This window comes from Macaca nemestrina, chromosome 17 (genome assembly GCF_043159975.1).
Source record: "Macaca nemestrina isolate mMacNem1 chromosome 17, mMacNem.hap1, whole genome shotgun sequence".
Taxonomy (NCBI): domain Eukaryota; kingdom Metazoa; phylum Chordata; class Mammalia; order Primates; family Cercopithecidae; genus Macaca; species Macaca nemestrina.
In genome coordinates, this window is record NC_092141.1 from 63684100 (window position 1) to 63703950 (window position 19851).

At 47.1% G+C, this 19851-nt stretch overlaps 1 protein-coding gene across 2 annotated transcripts; it reads left to right on the plus strand.

The window, feature by feature from the left end:
• Positions 1 to 261: 261 nt before the first annotated feature.
• On the plus strand, positions 262 to 15952 carry LOC105472228 (MSL complex subunit 1). 2 transcript variants are annotated; one of them, XM_011725263.2, is made up of 9 exons: positions 262 to 1674; positions 4690 to 4913; positions 8097 to 8479; positions 10384 to 10431; positions 10884 to 10948; positions 12195 to 12262; positions 12689 to 12813; positions 12982 to 13054; positions 13434 to 15952. In XM_011725263.2, the coding sequence occupies exons 1-9, from the start codon at positions 913 to 915 to the stop codon at positions 13522 to 13524; spliced, it is 1839 nt and encodes a 612-aa protein (XP_011723565.1). In that variant the 5' UTR covers positions 262 to 912; the 3' UTR covers positions 13525 to 15952. The 2 variants fall into 2 exon arrangements, with proteins under 2 accessions (XP_011723565.1, XP_024645657.1); XM_024789889.2 differs by lacking the exon at positions 10384 to 10431.
• The last annotated feature ends 3899 nt before the right edge of the window (positions 15953 to 19851 follow it).

A 19851-nucleotide genomic window follows, 5' to 3' on the forward strand; every position in this document is an offset into this window, starting at 1 on the left:
CTTTCCCCTTCTCCCCGCCGCCGCCCTCGCCCTTCTTCCTTCTCCTGACCCTCCCTCAGCTCACCCCTCCCTCGGCAGCCCACCTTCACCCCGCTCCTCCGCGCGCTCCTCGGTCCTCGCCCATCAGCCCCGGCCTCCCCTCGCCGGCCCCCGGCCCCCGCGGTCCCCTCCCTGCCCCCCTAGAGGCGGCGGCGGCCCCTTTCACAATAGCGCGGCCCGCCTCCCTCCTCTCGGCTCCCGGTGCACTCCCGCCCGCTGCCCTCCCCGCGCATGCGTTCTCCGGTCGGCGGCGGCTGCGGCGGTGGCGGCTACGAGCGGCTCCGTTTTTTTAAAGGGAAACGCTGAGGCGCCGGGGGTGACTGTGGGGGAGGGGGACCCTGAGCCGCGGAGACCCCCGGGGGAGGCGACAGAACCCCTCTCCCGGAGTAGGAGGGCTTTGGGCGGACCCAGCCCTCCACCCCCTCCTGAGGAGGAGGGGGGTGGAAATGGAGGCTCGGGGCGGCTGAGGCGAGCTCCGGGGCGGGGGGCCGGGGCGGGGAAGGGGGGGTGCGGGGTGGGGAGACGAGGCGGGCCCGGCCGGGCCAGGGGGGGCCGAAGCGAGCTCCGGGGATGAGCTCGGGGGCGGCTGGGTGCGAGCTCCTGCCTCTGAGGCGAAGGCGGCGGCGGCGGCAGCAGAGGCGGCGGCGAGGCCCCCATGGGCCGGCGGCGGGCCTCAGCCGCGGCCTCCACGTCTCCGCACGCCGGCGGGATGGCGCCCGGGCCCCGGAGGAGCCGCGCTAGCGAAGGCCTGCCGCCGCGCTGCTGAGGCGAGCCCGCCAAACTCCCCTCCCCCCCTTAGTCCTCGACCCCCCGCACCTCGCCCCTTCCCCACCCCCTCCTCCGCCTCGGTGCCCGGCGCTGCTCCGGACCACTATGACCATGAGATCCGCGGTGTTCAAGGCGGCCGCGGCCCCTGCCGGCGGCAACCCTGAGCAGCGACTGGACTACGAGCGGGCTGCGGCGCTGGGCGGGCCCGAGGACGAGCCCGGGGCGGCCGAAGCCCACTTCCTCCCCCGGCACCGTAAGCTCAAGGAGCCGGGGCCCCCGCTGGCCTCCTCCCAGGGCGGGAGCCCCGCGCCTTCCCCGGCCGGCTGCGGCGGCAAGGGCCGGGGCTTGTTACTCCCGGCCGGGGCGGCCCCCGGGCAGCAGGAAGAGAGCTGGGGCGGTTCGGTGCCCTTGCCCTGTCCGCCCCCGGCCACCAAGCAAGCCGGCATTGGGGGGGAGCCCGCCGCAGCCGGCTGCAGCCCCCGGCCCAAGTATCAGGCGGTGCTGCCCATTCAGACGGGCTCTCTCGTGGCGGCGGCCAAAGAGCCTACGCCCTGGGCTGGGGACAAGGGTGGGGCGGCCTCCCCCGCTGCCACCGCCTCGGACCCGGCGGGACCCCCACCACTACCTCTGCCCGGGCCGCCACCCCTCGCGCCCACCGCCACCGCCGGGACCCTGGCGGCCAGCGAGGGCAGATGGAAGAGTATGAGGAAGAGCCCTCTCGGGGGTGGTGGCGGCTCGGGAGCTTCCAGTCAGGCCGCCTGCCTCAAACAGATCCTTCTGCTGCAATTGGACCTCATCGAACAGCAGCAGCAGCAGCTGCAGGCCAAGGAAAAGGAGATCGAGGAGCTGAAGTCAGAGAGAGACACGGTACGGGAGGGGTTAATCTGCATTCGGGCCGAGGAGCGAGTTGTGCGCATGCTCGGGGGAAGGGGGCTGTAGGAGGTTAAGGCACCCCCGGGTTAAGGATAAAGGAGGTTGGCCACCGGCAAAGGAGTATCTTAGGCTCTGGGTCTCTGAGAGTCAGGCTCACAGACACGTTGGGTTGGAGGGAAGGGTTAAAGGGCAACCTCCCAGGGGGAAGGGGAGGGGTTTCAGGTGCCAAAGGGTTAATTTAAAATGACAGCCCCAGACGTGTGGGAAAGATGTTTAGTGGGAAAAGACCTGATCTGTGAGGGGTTAAAAATGAAAGGGTGGGGTGTAGGTGTTGTGGCCTTATGGAAGGGTTAAATTAAAGAGCTATTGCGTTAGAAATGCACGGTGGAGGAGAGGGTTGTAGCAAGCAGCTGTTGCTCTCACCACTGCTGCAGCATCTTTAGATAGGAGGGCAGTAGGCCTTTTAGTGGGCACAGGGGTAGAGGTGATTTATATGGAATCCTATTTTAGTTTTCTTAAATGATATTAAGAGAAGCACTGCTTTTGATTTCAGACAGCTTTTAATAGGAACCTGAGTTCTAATACATGACCCACTGACCAGGTCCCTTGTATAAGCATGGTGTTTGAAGCTGGAAGATTTTAGGGCATCAGGGGAAAGTAAGCTTATTAAATGTATTAAATATACCTCCCCATCCTTGTTTTAGAATCTTAGGGAGTAGGAAAGTCGTTTATTATTTCTTTACTTCTGAGTAGCTTGGACGACACAGGCTTGTTTTTACTGCAACAGTAGTTAAGGGCACCTCCGCGTTAAAACATATTCCTTCAGATATGAGGGAATCTGGGGTGGGGGGTATTACTGTGCTAGCATACCTTACAGCTGCCTAAAAATAAACATGGTTTCTACAATTGTTGTGTTCAGGCTGCAGCAATCTCCCTTTCCCTCTCTCCCTCCCTCTCTCTCTCTCCCTTTCTCTCTCTCTGTGTCTGTCTCTCTAAGAGCTCTCTCCCTCCCTCCCCGCCGTCCTCATCTCTCCCTCTCTCCTCTTTCTGGCGTCGTGTGCGCTAAGAGCTGAGCAAGGGAGCAGGCGGCTATTCATTTTGTTTGCTTTCCAAATGAATCGCATCGGGTGGCTGTTTTATTGGAGAATGCATTCTGCAAGGTGGATTGGGAGCTGGGGCAGGTCTCATTAAAATATCTCATGGTGTTGATTTGTGGAAGTTACTCAACATGGAGGTGGCACTGCTCAGACTGTACTGCAGTCTAGGGGTGTGATGGTACCGTAATTACAACAGATCATATCCTTCTATGGGGGGGAGTGGGAAGACAAGGACCAGTGAAGGAGAAAAAATCAAGGAAATGTCACCCACAAACGGTGGTTAAGGGCTGTGAATCAAAACATATACAAGGAGATGAAATGAGAGTATGGCTGATGGGGGGTTCTCTGCTGATTATGGAGGTTTCTGCTCAGTTCCTGAGGTAATGGCCCCTTTGCAGGCTTTCCTAGTCAGGAAAAGTGGGGTGAGTTAAGGATAGAGTGTCAGAACTTGGTACTCACTGCTTCTGTTGTGTATTGCAATTTTAATGTTGCTTAAGCTTGTTTCACTTATTCCAGTTGTTGTTTGGCCTTGTCTGAAATCTATGCAATGAATGTAATGAAGGCAGCATTAATATCACTGTCTAACCCAGATAAAATTCTTGTAATAGGGTATAAGTAGCACAACACCTTTTCTCAAAACTAAACTAACACAAAGTTTTCAATGATAATAGACTTCCATTTTCTGTTTAGATTTTTAGTCCTTTTAATTAAAACTAAGGAACTTTGATTTTAATAAATATTTAGATAAATAGGTATAATTTTTTGTGTTACCTCAAATACAAAGCAATGTGTGTATGTCATGATGGTTGGAATTTATGGGTACTGATTTCTATTTTCCAAATGAAATGTTCATTGTTTTAAAAGTACCCCCTCCCACACATACCCCTTTCAAGTAACACTGCCATTCCTGGTAGCACTGTATGAGCTCTTAATTCCTTCTCAATGTACTGTTTGCACTTTTCTGTTGTGCATAGAGTTTTGGGGTAGAAGTAGAGAGGATAGAATTTGGACAATCTTAGGGCCTCTTAAAAGAACATGTAGGCTGGGCATGGTGGCTCAAGCCTGTAATTCCAGCACTTTGGGAGGCCTAGGCGGGTGGATCACGAGGTTAACACTGCCATTCCTGGTAGCACTGTATGAGCTCTTAATTCCTTCTCAATGTACTGTTTGCACTTTTCTGTTGTGCATAGAGTTTTGGGGTAGAAGTAGAGAGGATAGAATTTGGACAATCTTAGGGTCTCTTAAAAGAACATGTAGGCTGGGCATGGTGGCTCAAGCCTGTAATTCCAGCACTTTGGGAGGCCTAGGCGGGTGGATCACGAGGTCAAGAGATAGAGACCATCCTGGCCAACATGGTGAAACCCTGTCTCTACTAAAAATACAAAAATTACCCAGTGTGGTGGTGGGCGCCTGAAATACCAGCTACTCGGGAGGCTGAGGCAGGGGAATTGCTTGAACACGGGGTGGAGGTTGCAGTGAGCCATTGCACTTCAGCCTGGGTGACAAGAGCAAAACTCCATCTCAAAAAAAAAAAAAAAGAATATGTATACAATTAATTCTGGAAACTCCCAAACCAACTTGGAACCACAAGGATAGCAGTAGCAGAGACCATGCCATTAAAAGGCATGTTATGGTCCCTCCCAGTGGAGAGGATCTCCTTACAGAAGAATGAACTACAAATTCCCCCATGCCTCTTCCCATCTAGTTTGGCCTTTAAAATTAAACAGTATACCTTGTCTTCTCTTTTTTGTTTAAGGGAAACTGTTCAAATTAATGTCTGCCTATTTAAAAAGTTGAGTTGATGTGGTCCATAGAAAGAGGCAGAAGACTATATGATTCCTAAATGGGGCTAAGTATCTGTGTGTTTAATTTTTTATGTGTTAAGTCTGCATTTTGCTACTCTCTCTTTTAGCTCCTTGCTCGGATTGAACGTATGGAAAGGCGGATGCAGCTGGTAAAGAAGGATAACGAGAAAGAAAGGCACAAGCTGTTTCAGGGCTATGAAACTGAAGAGAGAGAGGAAACAGAGCTATCTGAGAAAATTAAACTGGAGTGCCAGCCGGAGCTTTCTGAGACATCCCAGACTCTGCCTCCCAAGCCTTTCTCATGTGGGCGGAGTGGAAAGGGACATAAAAGGTGTGCTGATAACTTTGTTTGATGAGGACACTTGTTACTAGTGATTGAGAGTAGGGGATTATTGGGATTTATGAATTTGTTTTATAGCAATCATAACTTGCTTTAGAAGTCTTCTATGCTGAGGGCCGGGTGTGGTGGTTCACACCTGTAATCCCAGCACTTTGGGAGGCCGAGGTGGATGGATCATGAGGTCAGGAGATTGAGCCCATCCTGGCCACCATGGTGAAACCCCGTCTCTACTAAAAATACAAAAAATTAGCCAGGCATGCTGGCGGGTGCCTGTAGTCCCAGCTACTCGGGAGGCTGAGGCAGGAGAATCACTTGAACCCGGGAGGCGGACGTTACAGTGAGCCAAGATTGCGCCACTGCACTCCAGCCTGGCAACAGAACGAGACTCCATCAAAAAAAATTTTTTTAAAGTATTCTGTGCTGAGAAACTATCTTGAAACATTCTTATGTGGACTGTAAAAGTCTGCTTAGGAGTATTTTGGTCACAGTAATAATTATTGAATGCAGGCCGGGCGCGGTGGCTCAAGCCTGTAATCCCAGCACTTTGGGAGGCCGAGGCGGGTGGATCACGAGGTCAGGAGATCGAGACTATCCTGGCTAACATGGTGAAACCCCGTCTCTACTAAAAATACAAAAAACTAGCCGGGCGTGGTGGCGGGCGCCTGTAGTCTCAGCTACTTGGGAGGCTGAGGCGGGAGAATGGCGTGAACCCGGGAGGCGGAGCTTGCAGTGAGCCGAGATCACGCCACTGCACTCCAGCCTGGGAGACACAGTGAGACTCCGTCTCAAAAAAAAAAAAAAAATAATAATAATAATAATTATTGAATGCAGCTTACATCATAAAAAGAATGGACAACAAGTGTGACAGCTGAGTTTCTTAAAACTATAGCAATTCACTTCAAGTTAGGAAGTGTTAAATTCCTTCATTGTGTTGTGCACTGGTAGACATAGAAAAGTAAAATAGAGGCCAGGCGTGGTGGCTCATGCCTGTAATCCCTTTGAGAGGGCAAGGTGGGGAGGGAGGGATCACTTGCGCCTAGGAGTTTGAGACCAGCCTGGGCAAAATAGTGAGACCTCACTTTTACAAAAAATCCAAAAATTAGCCGGGCCTGGAGGTATGCACCTGTAGTCCCAGCTACTCAGGAGGTTGAGGCCGTGAGCCTGGCAGGTTGAGGCTACAGTGAGCTGTTATTGTACCACTGCACACTGCACTCCAGCCTGGGTGACAGAGTGATACCCTGTTTCAGTTTTTAAAAAAAGGTAAAATGGAACTGTCCTTGGACTCAGAGAAATTAGCCCAACTGTAAGGATGGGCATACATTTTGAAAACTCAGAATTCAAATGCAGTAAAATATGTAGATGTACAACACCTGATATAAACTAAGGTTTATTGTTTGTTTGTTTGTTCTGTCACCCAGGCTGGGGTGCAAGTGTCGCCAACATGGCTCACTTCATCTTCCATCTCTTGAGCTCAAGTGGTCCTCCTACTTCAGCCTCCCATGTAGCTAGGACCATAGGCACTCACCACCATGCTTGGCTAACTTTTTAAATTTTTTTATAGAGACAGGCTCTCACTTTGTTTCCCAAGCTGATCTCGAACTCCTGGGCTCAAGTGATCCTCCCACCTCGGCCTCCCAGAGAGCTGGGATTACAGACATTAAACTAAGTTTTGTAAGATGCAGGGATATTAAAAATTATTCTGGGTTAGAATTGTGAAACTTTTAAGTAGGAAATCAGTCTTGAAAAAGAAGTATAGCCGGGCACGGTGGCTCACACCTGTAATCCCAGCACTTTGGGAGGCCAAGGCAGGTGGATCACGAGGTCATGAGATTGAGACCATCCTGGCTAACATGGTGAAACCCTGTCTCTACGAAAAATAAAAAAATTAGCTGGGTGTGGTGGCACATACCTGTAGTCCCAGCTACTCGGGAGGCTGAGGCAGGAGAATCGTTTGAACCCAGGAGACAGAGGTTGCACTGAGCTGAGATTGCGCCACTGCACTCCAGCCTGGGCAGCAGGGTGAGACTCCGTCTCAAAAAAAAAAAAAGGAGTATAAAATTTAGGTTGGTAAAGAGGAAGGGAGATGACTTCCTTGAGATGTGGTAGGGGAAGAAGGGAGGAAGAAAGAGGCTAGAGAATGCCAGCAGACAGCAAGAAAAAGAAAATAAAAGTTATAATTAATGTGGTACAGGGTTGGGGGGAAAAGGAAAGAGACTGATCTCTGGGTTACAGGAAATAGGTGCACCTAATGTAGTGGGTTGTAGTGGTACCTAATGATGTTGGCTAAAGGACCTTGAATATTCTTCTTTTTTTTTTTTTTCTTGAGACGGAGTCTCACTCTGTTGCCCAGGCTGGAGTGCAGTGGCGTGATCTCAGCTCACTGCAACCCCTGCCTCCCAGGGTTAAGCAATTCTCCTGCCTCAGCCTCCCAAGTAGCTAGGATTACAGGCATGCGCCACCACGCCCAACTAATTTTTGTATTTTTTTTAGTAGAGACGGGGTTTCACCATGTTGACCAGGCTGGTCTCGAACTGCTGACCTCAAGTGATCCGCCCACATCGGCCTTCCAAAGTGCTGGGATTACAGGCGTGAGCCACTGCACCTGGTGGACCTTGAATATTCTTAAGCATGAAAACTCCTTATTCAACAAACATTTACTGGCCAGGTGCGGTGGCTCATGCCGGTAATCCCGGCACTTTGGGAGGCCTAGGTGGGTGGATCACCTGAGGCCAGGTGTTCGAGACCAGCCTGACCAATATGGTGAAACCCTGCCTTTACTAAAAATACAAAAAAAATTAACGAGGTATGGTGGTATATGCCTGTAATCCCAGCCACTTGGAAGGCTGAGATAGGAGAATTGCTTGAACCTGGGAGGCAGAGATTGCAGTGAGCCGAGATCATGCCACTGCACTTCAGCCTGGGTGACAGAGCAAGACTCTGTCTCAAAAAACAAAACAAAACAAAATAAAATTTACTAATGGCCTATTTTATATACTGCTAAGCCTGGGCTGTTCCTGTTCATGACTGCCAAATGAACACCAGACATTTAGGTACCTGAATACTTGTCATTTTGGGGCAAAATAACCAGTTTATTCTTTTGCTCCAGAATGTATTCAAATTAGATTTTATTCAAGTGTCAATGTATTTTATAATGTTTTCTTCCCTATCTAATAGGAAATCCCCATTTGGAAGTACAGAAAGAAAGACTCCTGTTAAAAAGCTGGCTCCTGAATTTTCAAAAGTCAAAACAAAAACTCCTAAGCACTCTCCTATTAAAGAGGAACCCTGTGGTTCCTTATCTGAAACTGTTTGTAAACGTGAATTGAGGAGCCAAGAAACCCCAGAAAAGCCCCGGTCTTCAGTGGACACCCCACCAAGACTCTCCACTCCCCAAAAGGGACCCAGCACCCATCCCAAGGAGAAAGCCTTCTCAAGTGAGATAGAAGATTTGCCGTACCTTTCCACCACAGAAATGTATTTGTGTCGTTGGCACCAGCCTCCCCCATCACCGTTACCATTACGGGAATCCTCTCCAAAGAAGGAGGAGACTGTAGCAAGTAAGGCATAGAGAACACTTGCTCTTATACCCTAGTGGTGGCGGTCAAGCTAACAAGTGTGAAAATGCCTTTGGCATTTTTAAAAAAGTGCAATCAATAAAGCAGAGTTCTGTCAAGAATGAGTAAGTTAACAGCCAGAGACAGACACTGTGCAGGCATTGCAAATAGATGGAATTACAGCAAAATGTGCTCAATGTATTTGCCTGCTTACAACACTGGGAGATGTGTTTGCCAGTAAGTTGCTCATCACAAGAGCACCAGACTTGGGGGTGTAATCTCCGGCAACTTGCATGCCCTCTGAAAGAAGGGTTTTCTGTGCTGTGAAATGCATAGAACTATACTTTGCCATGCACGACTGTTCCTGCAATTGATATTGTGTGAAATCTGGGAGGGTGGTCTTTGGGTGTTCTCAGGGGCCAATGGTAATTTTTGGGTTGGGGAGCCAGCTTGGGGTGGGGAATTTTCACCTGGGCCTCCGCTCTTTAACTATATAAACATTTATCTGTATATCTATGTCCCTGTCTGGGGGGCAGGAGGAATCTGCCAAAGACCAACAGTCTTACTTTATCTTACTATACTTCACAAAGGTTCTAAAATGTGAAGAGTTTACTTGGATTGCAGTAGCCCATTGGTTGTTCATATATTTAAATAAAATGGTCTACAAACTATTTTTCAAACAATAAGGACTATCTTGGGATATCTGAGCTGCTTGGGGAGGGTGTGGGGTGTGGGACCTTGGTCTTCATTCCCTTTTTTTTCGTTTATGGCTTCCACACAGAGATGCTCCCCTATCTTCTACATCAACCAGTAACTGGAATGTGCCTTCAATCATGTAATATTAGTCTATGTCAGTCACTGCGGTTACTCTGGGGTAATGGTTGGGGAGGCCTTCTAGGATAGAGCCGCAGTCCCAAGTTTCTACCACTGTGTCTTGCCTAGCAGGATGGGGATAGAAATCCATTCCAGTGAGACAAGAGCATTCTCCAGGCTTTGTTTGGCTGTTTTGGTGACAAAATTAAGTGGGAAAGCTAGATTAGTCATCTTAATGATCTAACCTCTATTAGGCCTCACACTTGAGTACATTAGATCAGGATCCTGATCTAGATTCAGATTTTTGTTGGTTCAGTCAGTTGAACAGGTTCTTCCTTAATGGTTAACCTTTTTTGCTGCCATGGCAATGCTGCGTAACAACTTAAGAGAAACGTGAAGCAACTTCCCATCCGGGATTGGGTAATGGCTTGGTCCAGAGCTGTTCTGTGTGACTGGCTATTTTTGAAAATCCTGTCTTCCCTAGTACAGACAATTTCAAACACCTCTGAGATTGTGGGCATAGTGAAACAAAGGAATCTGATTGGGGAGATCCCAGCCCCTTGAGGAGCCTGAGTTGTGAATAAACATGTGAATCCTTATTCTTGATGCCCCTATCTCAAGAGGAAGGCTCAATGGCTTGTTCTAGGGGAGCCAAAGTTTTTGTGCATGTTGTTCAGACTGGACCAGCAAGGTAGTTTGTTTGGAGGGAGGAGGGAGCTGTTTAAGAAGACTACATATGTAAGTTTTGAGAACACTGATCTTTTATTTGAAAAATAGGGTCAACTTTTACTCACCTGCCATGTTCTGAGTTTAAGGTTTGATATCCTTGGCCATCAACTGTTGCAGGGAAACCACCCTAAATAATGAAGAAAAGAAGTCGTCTCAGTGTAAAAAAAAAAAGTGGTGGGCTTATTTTCTTTTCTTTTGTCTGTTGTTCCCTCTTCCCCTCCCCCAGAGAGAAATTCTCAAAAGAACAACTCAAAAAACAAAATGGCTTCCTAGTGAGAACTTCAGTGATGATCCTTTCCTCCATTTGGGGTATGGGCTTTTTTTCTTTTTACACTGAGATTATTCTTCTTTCCTGCATTATTTAGGGTGTCTGATGCCATCAAGTGTTGCAGGAGAAACTTCAGTCTTGGCTGGTGAGTAGAATAGGAATTGTGCTGGCTGGGCCTGGGGTGGGGGTTGGTGGGATGGTGGATGGTTGGGAGCTGCATTCCCCATCCACTGGATGTGGGAGAGTGAGATTTCTTGGTGTATGATTGATTACACTACTATAGACTTCAAAATGACAACAAATTTCAGTTGTTTTTCAGGAACTGCTATAGCATCCATTATATGAATTGTCAGGTATTGGTTTAGGGTTTTTGTGATCCTGAGTTTGGCAGACTGCAATGGCATTTTAGGTTCTTTTATACCATAGCAAGGACACTGAATATGGCTTCAGGGAGGCCATAGAATGGATTCCTATCACTTGGTAACTTTGTCTCATCTGGGGAGAGACCTCTTATCCTAGTGAATAGTTGTGCGACTTTAGATTTAAGGGTGGTTCCACCCCTCCTCCCTTTCTTTTTCTCTCTTTTTTTTTTTTCAGTTCCTTCTTGGAGGGACCACTCAGTAGAGCCTCTAAGGGACCCAAATCCTTCAGACCTTTTGGAGGTAGGTAACCAAGAGCAGTCAATTGAAGAGAGTAAGAGATTAAATAGAACATGAGGGTATAACTTGAAAATGTCATAGTACTATGGATGAATTAAATAGAATTTTAAGGCCAGACAGAAACTTGAGAAATTATCTGGTCCAGCTCCTTCATTTTATAGATGAAAAAACAGGTCCAGAGTAGTTAAGTGATTGATTAAAAAATAAATAGCTAGGTAGTGTTCAAAATAGATTTTTTTTTTTTTTGAGACGGAGTCTCGTTCTGTCGCCCAAACTGGAGTACAGTGGCCGGATCTCAGCTCACTGCAAGTTCTGCCTTTCGGGTTCACGCCATTCTCCTGCCTCAGCCTCTCGCGTAGCTGGGACTATAGGCGCCCGCCACCTCGCCCAGCTAGTTTTTTGTATTTTTTAGTAGAGACGGGGTTTCACAGGGTTAGCCAGGATGGTCTCGATCTCCTGACCTTGTGATCCGCTTGTCTCGGCCTCCCAAAGTGCTGGGATTACAGGCTTGAGCCACCGCGCCCAGCCCAAAATAGATTTTATGCTAAGTAGAAAAGTCAGGGCTGGTTGCGGTGGCTCATGCCTATAATCCCAGCACTTTGGGAGGCTGAGGCAGGTGGATCACCTGAGGTCAGGAGTTAGAGATCAGCCTGGCCAATGTGGTGAAACCCTGTCTCTACTAAAAATACAAAAATTAGCCAGGCTTTGTGGTGCACGCCTGTAATCCCAGCTATTTGGGAAGCTAAGACAGGGAGAATTGCTTGAACCTGGGAGGTGGAGGTTGCAGTGAGCCAAGGTCGCACTACTGCACTCCAGCGTGGGTGACAGAGTGAGACTCCATCACAAAAAAAAAAAAAAAAAAGCATGTACCCCTCAGCCATAAAATTGTATATTCTAAGCTCATTTGACTCTTAAAGTTTTGATTATTTTAAGGTCAGATTCCTACAAAGTATGGAGGCGAGGAGAGTTTATGGCAGTCTGGGGGTTTTAGTTTGATGTGGTGTTTACCTTGGAAAGTTAGGAAATGATTTTGAAATTTGGAGATTCTAAAAGGGTGTGGATGGGGAAAGGAGTATGTGTTTTGTTGATTCTGTTACCAGGAGGTTCCCATACTATCCATGGAACCCACAGACTCAGGTAGAACTGGAAGGTGAAAGATTTTACATTCCTGGAAGCTGGAAATTAGTATATGTGTGTAACTAATAATACATGGTGATAAATAGCTTATCAGCTGCTTTTCTTTACACAGAACCTGGATGACAGTGTGTTTTCGAAGCGGCATGCAAAACTGGAGCTGGATGAGAAGAGAAGGAAAAGGTGAGGCCAGAGATGCCCATCCTGGAAACAACTGAGCCCTAGGACCTAGGACAGAGGATCAGGGAACCTGACCTCCCTCTTTCATGCTGTGGAGAATCTTGGAGCACTTAACACTCTTACATTACTGGCTTCCCAGTTGGTTGAATATCTTAGTTGGAAATGGTAGTTGTTGTAGGAAAACATGTTTGGCCTCTTTTTGTGTATGACCTTCCTCAGTTCTACTTTCTGTGGAACACCAACACATGATCTAGGCAGTAGGCTTAAAACAGCACTCCTTTAACCAGGCAGGCATTTCTCTTTACCCTGTCTAGAGGAGTCAGCAGGAGTCTTCCTACCATCTGGATTGTGTGAGTTGTTTTTATAGAGCAGGTTTTGCGTAAACAGTAATGTTGGGTTTGTTTGTTTTGTTTGGTTTGTTTTTCCCAGATGGGATATTCAGAGGATCAGGGAACAAAGAATTTTACAGCGACTGCAGCTCAGAATGTATAAAAAGAAAGGAATTCAGGAATCTGAGCCTGAGGTTACCTCATTTTTCCCTGAGCCAGATGATGGTAAGTTGTGTCCATCTAAAAGAATAGGTTTTTCAAAGGAGGAGGAGGGTGCAAGGCTCCAGGGTACAACTTGCTCTGAATGAATGAAGTGTATTTTGGAGCAGATATAACTTCTAGACATTTCCTATCTATATTACTAATAAGCTCCTGTTTGACTTTCTCCCATAGTTGAAAGTTTGATGATTACCCCCTTCTTGCCTGTTGTAGCATTTGGACGACCATTACCAAAATTAACTCCACAGTAAGTATACGTTTTTTTCCTCCCCTTCCAGGTAACCTACACATCCCTCTCAGACTTCATGGAAGCCTAGATATGAGGTGGAACCAGGTGGCTTAGGGATAGCCATGGGTCTTTGACAGAAATGAGGCTACCTGGGCAACGAGCTTTTGTAGTAAGATTCCCAAGCCAATAATTAGAAGGATTGCTTTTTGAGATAGAAGTAGATGATTCCATCACTTTAATGGTACACAGTTGTTCTGGCTTTGAGGCAGGAAAGACACTCCAAACTAGTCAGAGATAGGAGTGGTAAGGGACATAGTGACATTTTTGTAGTTGCTATCACGTCCACACTGAATCCCTTCTAGTCTTGCAAGTTGATTTCTTCATCCTCTTTTGCCAGGAATTTTGAGCTACCCTGGTTGGATGAGCGTAGCCGATGCAGGTTGGAGATCCAGAAGAAGCAAACACCTCACCGGACGTGTAGGAAATAGCTGTGCTGGCAAGAACCTTGTCTTCAGATAGTTGTAGCATGCCATTCCAGAGAGTGGCAGAGACCTGTATATGTGACCTTTGTCCTCACATATGTTATCACTCGCTGATAATACCCTTTCATACTCCCTTGACTTTGTTTTCATCACTCTGATTTCACAAAAACTCTTCCATTTGGCTATTTGTGAGTTATGGAGGGTGATTGGGATTTCTTTTCCCTTTTTTGGGAAATGGGCTCTCAAGCTAAAGCTATAGGCTGGCAGATTCAGAAGTTTCAGGGGTCTGTTTCTATACATTTGCCTATGTTAAAGGGGTAAAAGGGCTCTCTTCATTAGACATGTGGAAGATGAAGCAACCCCTTCCTTTAGAACTGTGCCTGCATGGCACTCTTCTCACCCTGGTACACCCTCCTTATAGTGGGTATAGTGATTTTTAACCCTAAAACAAAACAAACAACCTCACCATGAGCTTTAGGACCAGATGAGGAATGACAAGTGAAGCGATGAAGCAAGCCATCTTCACAGAGTATAAAAGACATTGGAGAGTTGGTAGATAACTGTGAAGATAGTTCTCTTAAAACTATTCTGTGATACAGTCATGTGGAAAGGGATGTTTGGCTGTGATTGTTTTCTCAGTTAATGGGTAACTGAATTTCTTTACCCCTCAAAAAACAAAATATTTGGAAAAGAAAGTGGGGATGGTTAGTTTCAGAACAAGTTACAGCTGTAAACAAAAGCAGTTAGCATTTGGGATGGCATGCCAAAACCTGTATAGATGTCCTTGTATCACATCACTTCTCAAGTATTCCTTCATTGGGCTTCATCCTTTTAGCTGGGCTCTTGGTGGTGGGATAGAGACTTAGGGAGGGTAGAGGGAGATTGTGGAAATAGGTGCTTCCTTTGGCTGGCAAATGTCTACATCTTGAAACAAACAGATGTACCTAATGAGCTTCTCCATTCACTTTATAAAAATAAGATTTGTATGTGTACCATCTTGGTCCTCTCCCCTCCCCCATTTTGTTAAAATATCAGGATAGCACTCCCAGGCCACTTTGGTCTCAGTGTAAGATCCCTATTAACTATCTGAAAGGAAAATAGAGCCAAGACCTCTGGTCTCAAATATATAGGAATTGCCTTTCTTTAGTCTTCAGGACTATTGTGTGAAAACAAGTAGGGGTCTAATCTCCTAGAAGGTAGGGGCTTTTATCCTTAAAGAGAATATGTCCCCAGATTATTAGCACTTTTAGAGGAGAAGCCAAGGTATGTAGGGTGTGTGGCTGGCCCATCAGTGGAGCACGAGAGAGAATGGGATACCATTGTGGGAAGAGAAGAAAAGTTCCTCAGGGGCCTCCCACTGCTAAAGCTTTTTGTGAGATGTTGATCTGTGCTTCCTGGATTTGACTTTTAAAGGAATTATTCTGGCAGCACATGTAGTATTCTTGGATGATCTTGCTGCTCTTATTTCTCCTTTTGTGTGTGTGTGTGTGTGGCTATGGGTTTTCATTTGTAACTCCATCTGCTTAGGAGAGTGGGCTCTCTATAAGGGAACCTGCTGTAAACTTCATTGCAGCAAGGATGTAGAGAGAAATAGGACTTAATTCCACTAGGGGCTCTCATCTCACACCTTAAGGAGAAGGAGATTTCTAGAAAAACTGGGCCAGATTTTCTTTGTTCTCCATCATTTTAATGTGGCAGGATGTTCAATTTTTCTTACTCTTACCTATGTTATATTTCTTCATAACGTGTCCAAAAAGAAGAAAGACGCAATCAGTGTCTCTTAACTTTGTTCTTTGATCCCTCTCAGTTTCTTCTTGATTTCAGCATGTGTCAGATTCCTAATTTTGGATATGAGTTAGCAAATTTAACCATTATGTTTGTGCCCTACCCAGGGGACTCCCCAGTTTCTGACTTGAAGTAGACTGAGAAGAATCCACGAGGTGCTATTTGGCCAGACTTAAGTAGATTCTATTTCCTTGGTTCTCCCTCTCCCTGAGGACCTCTTATTTTATTGTCCCCTCTTCTAGGTTAATTCTCCTTTGATTTGACTTTGTTGAGAAGGAGGTTGGAGAGTAGATTAGCAAAGTTCCAAGTGCAAAATTACAGTGTGTTAGAGTGTGGGGGGAAAATTAGTCTTATTTTTCCCTACATGGGATACAACACTGTGAATTCAATCTTCAACTGAAGGCCCTGCAGTTCTCCTAAAACATAGTTGTTTGTTTTTCTTTAACAAAGTTTAAGCTAGTGTTAATAAATTAAAAAAAAAATTGCTTGTCTGTCTACTTCAGCTTTGTTTTATGCCCATTTCATATTGTTGTCTGTGTTGTAATTCATAACTTTTGATACCATTTCTGATGTGTAAAATTGGTTGTCTTGTAAATATCTTATAAAGAGTTCAATTGTAAATAAACTATTGTGGCTGTTAATTTTTGAACTTCTGCTTCAATTTATTATATTTATTGGCAAACATTAAACAATTCTGCTTGTATATTTGAAACATTGGAAAAAGAAATCCATTTCCACAATAAAAAAGAGTAACACATTATTTTCCCCTTTATATAAGATACTCACTTTCATTTGTATATAAGTAGAATGTATGTTTCATCCTTCTCAATTGTCTAGTGTGCTTCCTTAAGTATAATCGGCAACTTGGCTGGGTGCAGTGGCTCACGCCTGTAATCCCAGCACTTTGGAGGCTGAGGTGGGCAGATCACTTGTGGTTAGTGGTTCAAGACCAGCCTGGCCAACAGTAAAACACGGTAAAATCTCATCTACTAAAAATACAAAAATTATCCAGGTGTGGTGGCATGCACCTGTTATCCTAGTTACTTGGGAGGCTAAGGCAGGAAAATCTCTTGAACCTGGGAAGTGGAATTAAGCCAAGATCAACCTACTACACTCCAGCCTGGGCGACAGTGAGAATCCATCTCAAAAAAAAAAAAAAAAAGACTGGTCAAAAAAAAAAAGGGGGGTGCTGGGCATGGTGGCTCACATTTGTAACCCCAGCACTTCGGGAGGCTGAGGCGGGTAGATCACCTGAGGTCAGAAGTTCGAAACCAGCCTGGCCAACATGGTGAAACCCTGTCTCTACTAAAAATACAATAAATTAGCCAGGTGTGGTGGCAGGCACCTGTAATCCCAGCTACTTGGGAGGCTGAGGCATGAGAATCGCTTGAACCCAGGAGGGGCAGAGGTTGTGGTGAACCGAGATCATGCCATTGCACTCCAGCCTGGGTGACAGAGGGAGACTCCAACTCAAAAAAAGAAAAGTATAATTAGCAACTTCAGAAACGAGATTATAGGATACTTGGTCCCTGGTGTCTAAGTTAACAAAATCTTACAGTTGGAAAGACCTTAGAGGTCATCTAGTGTGACCCCGATACATGATTTACCCTTGATAACATTCCAGAGGAGCAAATTCCAGCTTCTGCTTCAACAATTTGTTTTTTACATTACATTTTTCCCCCTAAGTGTTTGAAAATTCTTGCTTGTTGACAAAAATCTAACTTCTTGTAACTTAAACCCATTGGTTTTTGCTTTGCCTTCTAGGATAATGAAAAAAAGATCAATCCCTCCTTTTCTTCATAGTCCCTAAAGATTGCTGTGGCTCGAGGCCGGGCAAGGTGGCTCACGCCTGTAATCCCAGCACTTTGTGAGGCCGAGGCGGGCGGATCACGAGGTCAGGAGATCGAGACCATCCTGGCTAACACGGTGAAACCCCGTCTCTACTAAAAATACAAAAAAATTAGCCGGGCGTGGTGGGTGGGCGCTGGTAGTCCCAGCTACTCAGGAGGCTGAGGCAGGAGAATGGCATGAACCCCGGGGGGTGGAGCTTGCAGTGAGCGGAGGTCGCGCCAAAGCACTTCAAGCCTGGGTGACAGAGCGAGACTCTGTCTGAAAAAAAAAAAACAGGCCGGGCGTGGTGGCTCAAGCCTCTAATCCCAGCACTTTGGGAGGCCAAGACGAGCGGATCACGAGGTCAGGAGATCGAGATCATCCTGGCTAACACGGTGAAACCCCGTCTCTACTAAAAAATACAAAAACCTAGCCGGGCGAAGTGGCGGGTGCCTGTAGTCCCAGCGACTCGGGAGGCTGAGGCAGGAGAATGGCGTAAACCCAGGAGGCGGAGCTTGCAGTGAGCTGAGATCCGGTCACTGCACTCCAGCTTGGGCGACAGAGCAAGACTGTCTCAAAAAAAAAAAAAAAAAAAAAAAATTAAATTGGACCCAGACCAAACAACTGAAGGACAAAGTGGCAGACTATCACTTTCCTTATTTAGACACTAAACTTGGCAGCCTTATTTGCACCAGTTTAGCTTATGATCGATAAGATCCTCCAGGTCTTTTACTTTAACACTTATTAAATCATATATCCTCCATTTTGAACTCAGGCAGTTGGCTTTTGGAGCTGGACTTACAAGTCGTCACGTTTGGCCACTTGTCTAATTAGCTGAGATTGTTTGAATTTTTTTTCTGAGACGGAGTCTCGCTGTCACCCAGGCTGGAGTGCAGTGGCTCCATCTCGGCTCACTGCAAGCTCCGCCTCGCGGGTTCACGCCACTCTGCCTCAGCCTCCCAAGTACCTGGGACTACAGGCGCCCGCCACCTCGCCCGGCTAGTTTTTTGTATTTTTTAGTAGAGACGGGGTTTCACCGTGTTAGCCAGGATGGTCTCGATCTCCTGACCTCGTGATCCGCCCGCCTTGGCCTCCCAAAGTGCTGGGATTACAGGCATGAGCCACCGCAACCGGCCTTGAATTTTCATTTAATCTCTGAAGGCATTCATAATTACTTCCAGTTTCATGTTGTCTATAAATTTGATAAACATCAGGATCCTTAACCATGTTATTTATAAAAATTCTACTCAGGAAAGGCTGCACGTGGTGGCTCACTCCTGTAATCCCAGCACTTTGGGAGGCCGAGGCGGGCAGATCATGAGGTCAGGAGATTGACACCATCCTGGCTAACACGGTGAAACCCCGTCTCTACTAAAAATACAAAAAATTAGCCGGGCGTGGTGGCGGGCGCCTGTAGTCCCAGCTACTCGGGAGGCTGAGGCAGAATGGCGTGAACCCGGGAGGCGGAGCTTGCAGTGAGGCGAGATGGCGCCACTGCACTCCAGCCTGGGCGACAGAGACTCCGTCTCAAAAAAAAAACTTTTTTTTTTTTTTTACTCAGGAAAGAATCCTATGCCATAGTGGCCTTTGTTTGATACATACATTATTAGCGTGCACTCCTGTAGGTACACTAAAAACTTAGCTCATGCACTTTGTATATCCTTATAATGGTACAAAGAAAATACATTGATTCTTTTCATTGGTGACAAATGCCATGCCAAAATCAAAGAATTTCCATGAACCTTAAGAAGGAAATAATGTCAGGATTTTGAATCAACATCCGTTTCTACTGACCATTTATTTTTAAATAGGTTTTAAAATCCTCACAAGGGCAGTAGCTCATGCCTGTAATCCCAGCACTTTGGGAGGCTGAGACGAGAGGATCGCTTGAGCCCAGCCAGGAGACAAGCCTGAGCAATAGCGAGACCCCCATCTCTACAAAAAATAGAAAAATTAGCCGGGTGTGGTAGTGTGTGACGGTTGTCCCAACTACGAAGGAGGCTGAGGCAGGGAGGTCACCTGTGCCCGGCAGGTCAAGCTGCAGTGAGCCGTGATCGTGCCACTGCACTCCAGCCTGCGCAAGAGACCCTGCCTCAAAACCAAACCAAACCAAACCGATAACACTGGCATCATACCAGCCTGCACTTTGGGACAGGTGATGGCTGGGGTGGGAAGAAACGTGAAGAGGAAATGAGAACACAGAGAAAACGCTGCAACAAGAAGTCCTCTGGCTTCACTGCAGACAATTGGTTTCTCCTTCGCTCGTTATCTTAAAAACCGGGCTGGTGTAGCAAATCTGACGCAGCACTACGGCTTTTAAGATTTACCTTGATTCGTGATATTACCAAGCAAAGGAATGCAGTAAATTGACCTGCTTCAAACGTAGGTAGAACTGAGAAACGGAAACAGAAAACCATGAAACAACCCCAGTGTTGCAGTAAAGCTGTGACAGGTCGATGCCTTCCACTCGGGAAGCCCAAGATGGCCGGGCCAGGAACCCGGGAAGCAGCTGAAGTCTCAATTCCCCTCGCCCTAGGCCTGCCTAAGAGAAGTCAGAAGCCGCGCCACGCCCCCTTACATCACCGATAGACGTAATCCGGTTCCGCCGCAAACCTGCCGCAGGCCAAGGCCCCGCCCCGTGTCCCGCCCACCCCAAGCGGGATGGCTGAGCGCCGCACGCGCAGCACGCCGGGACTAGCTAGCGAGCCTCCCAGCAGC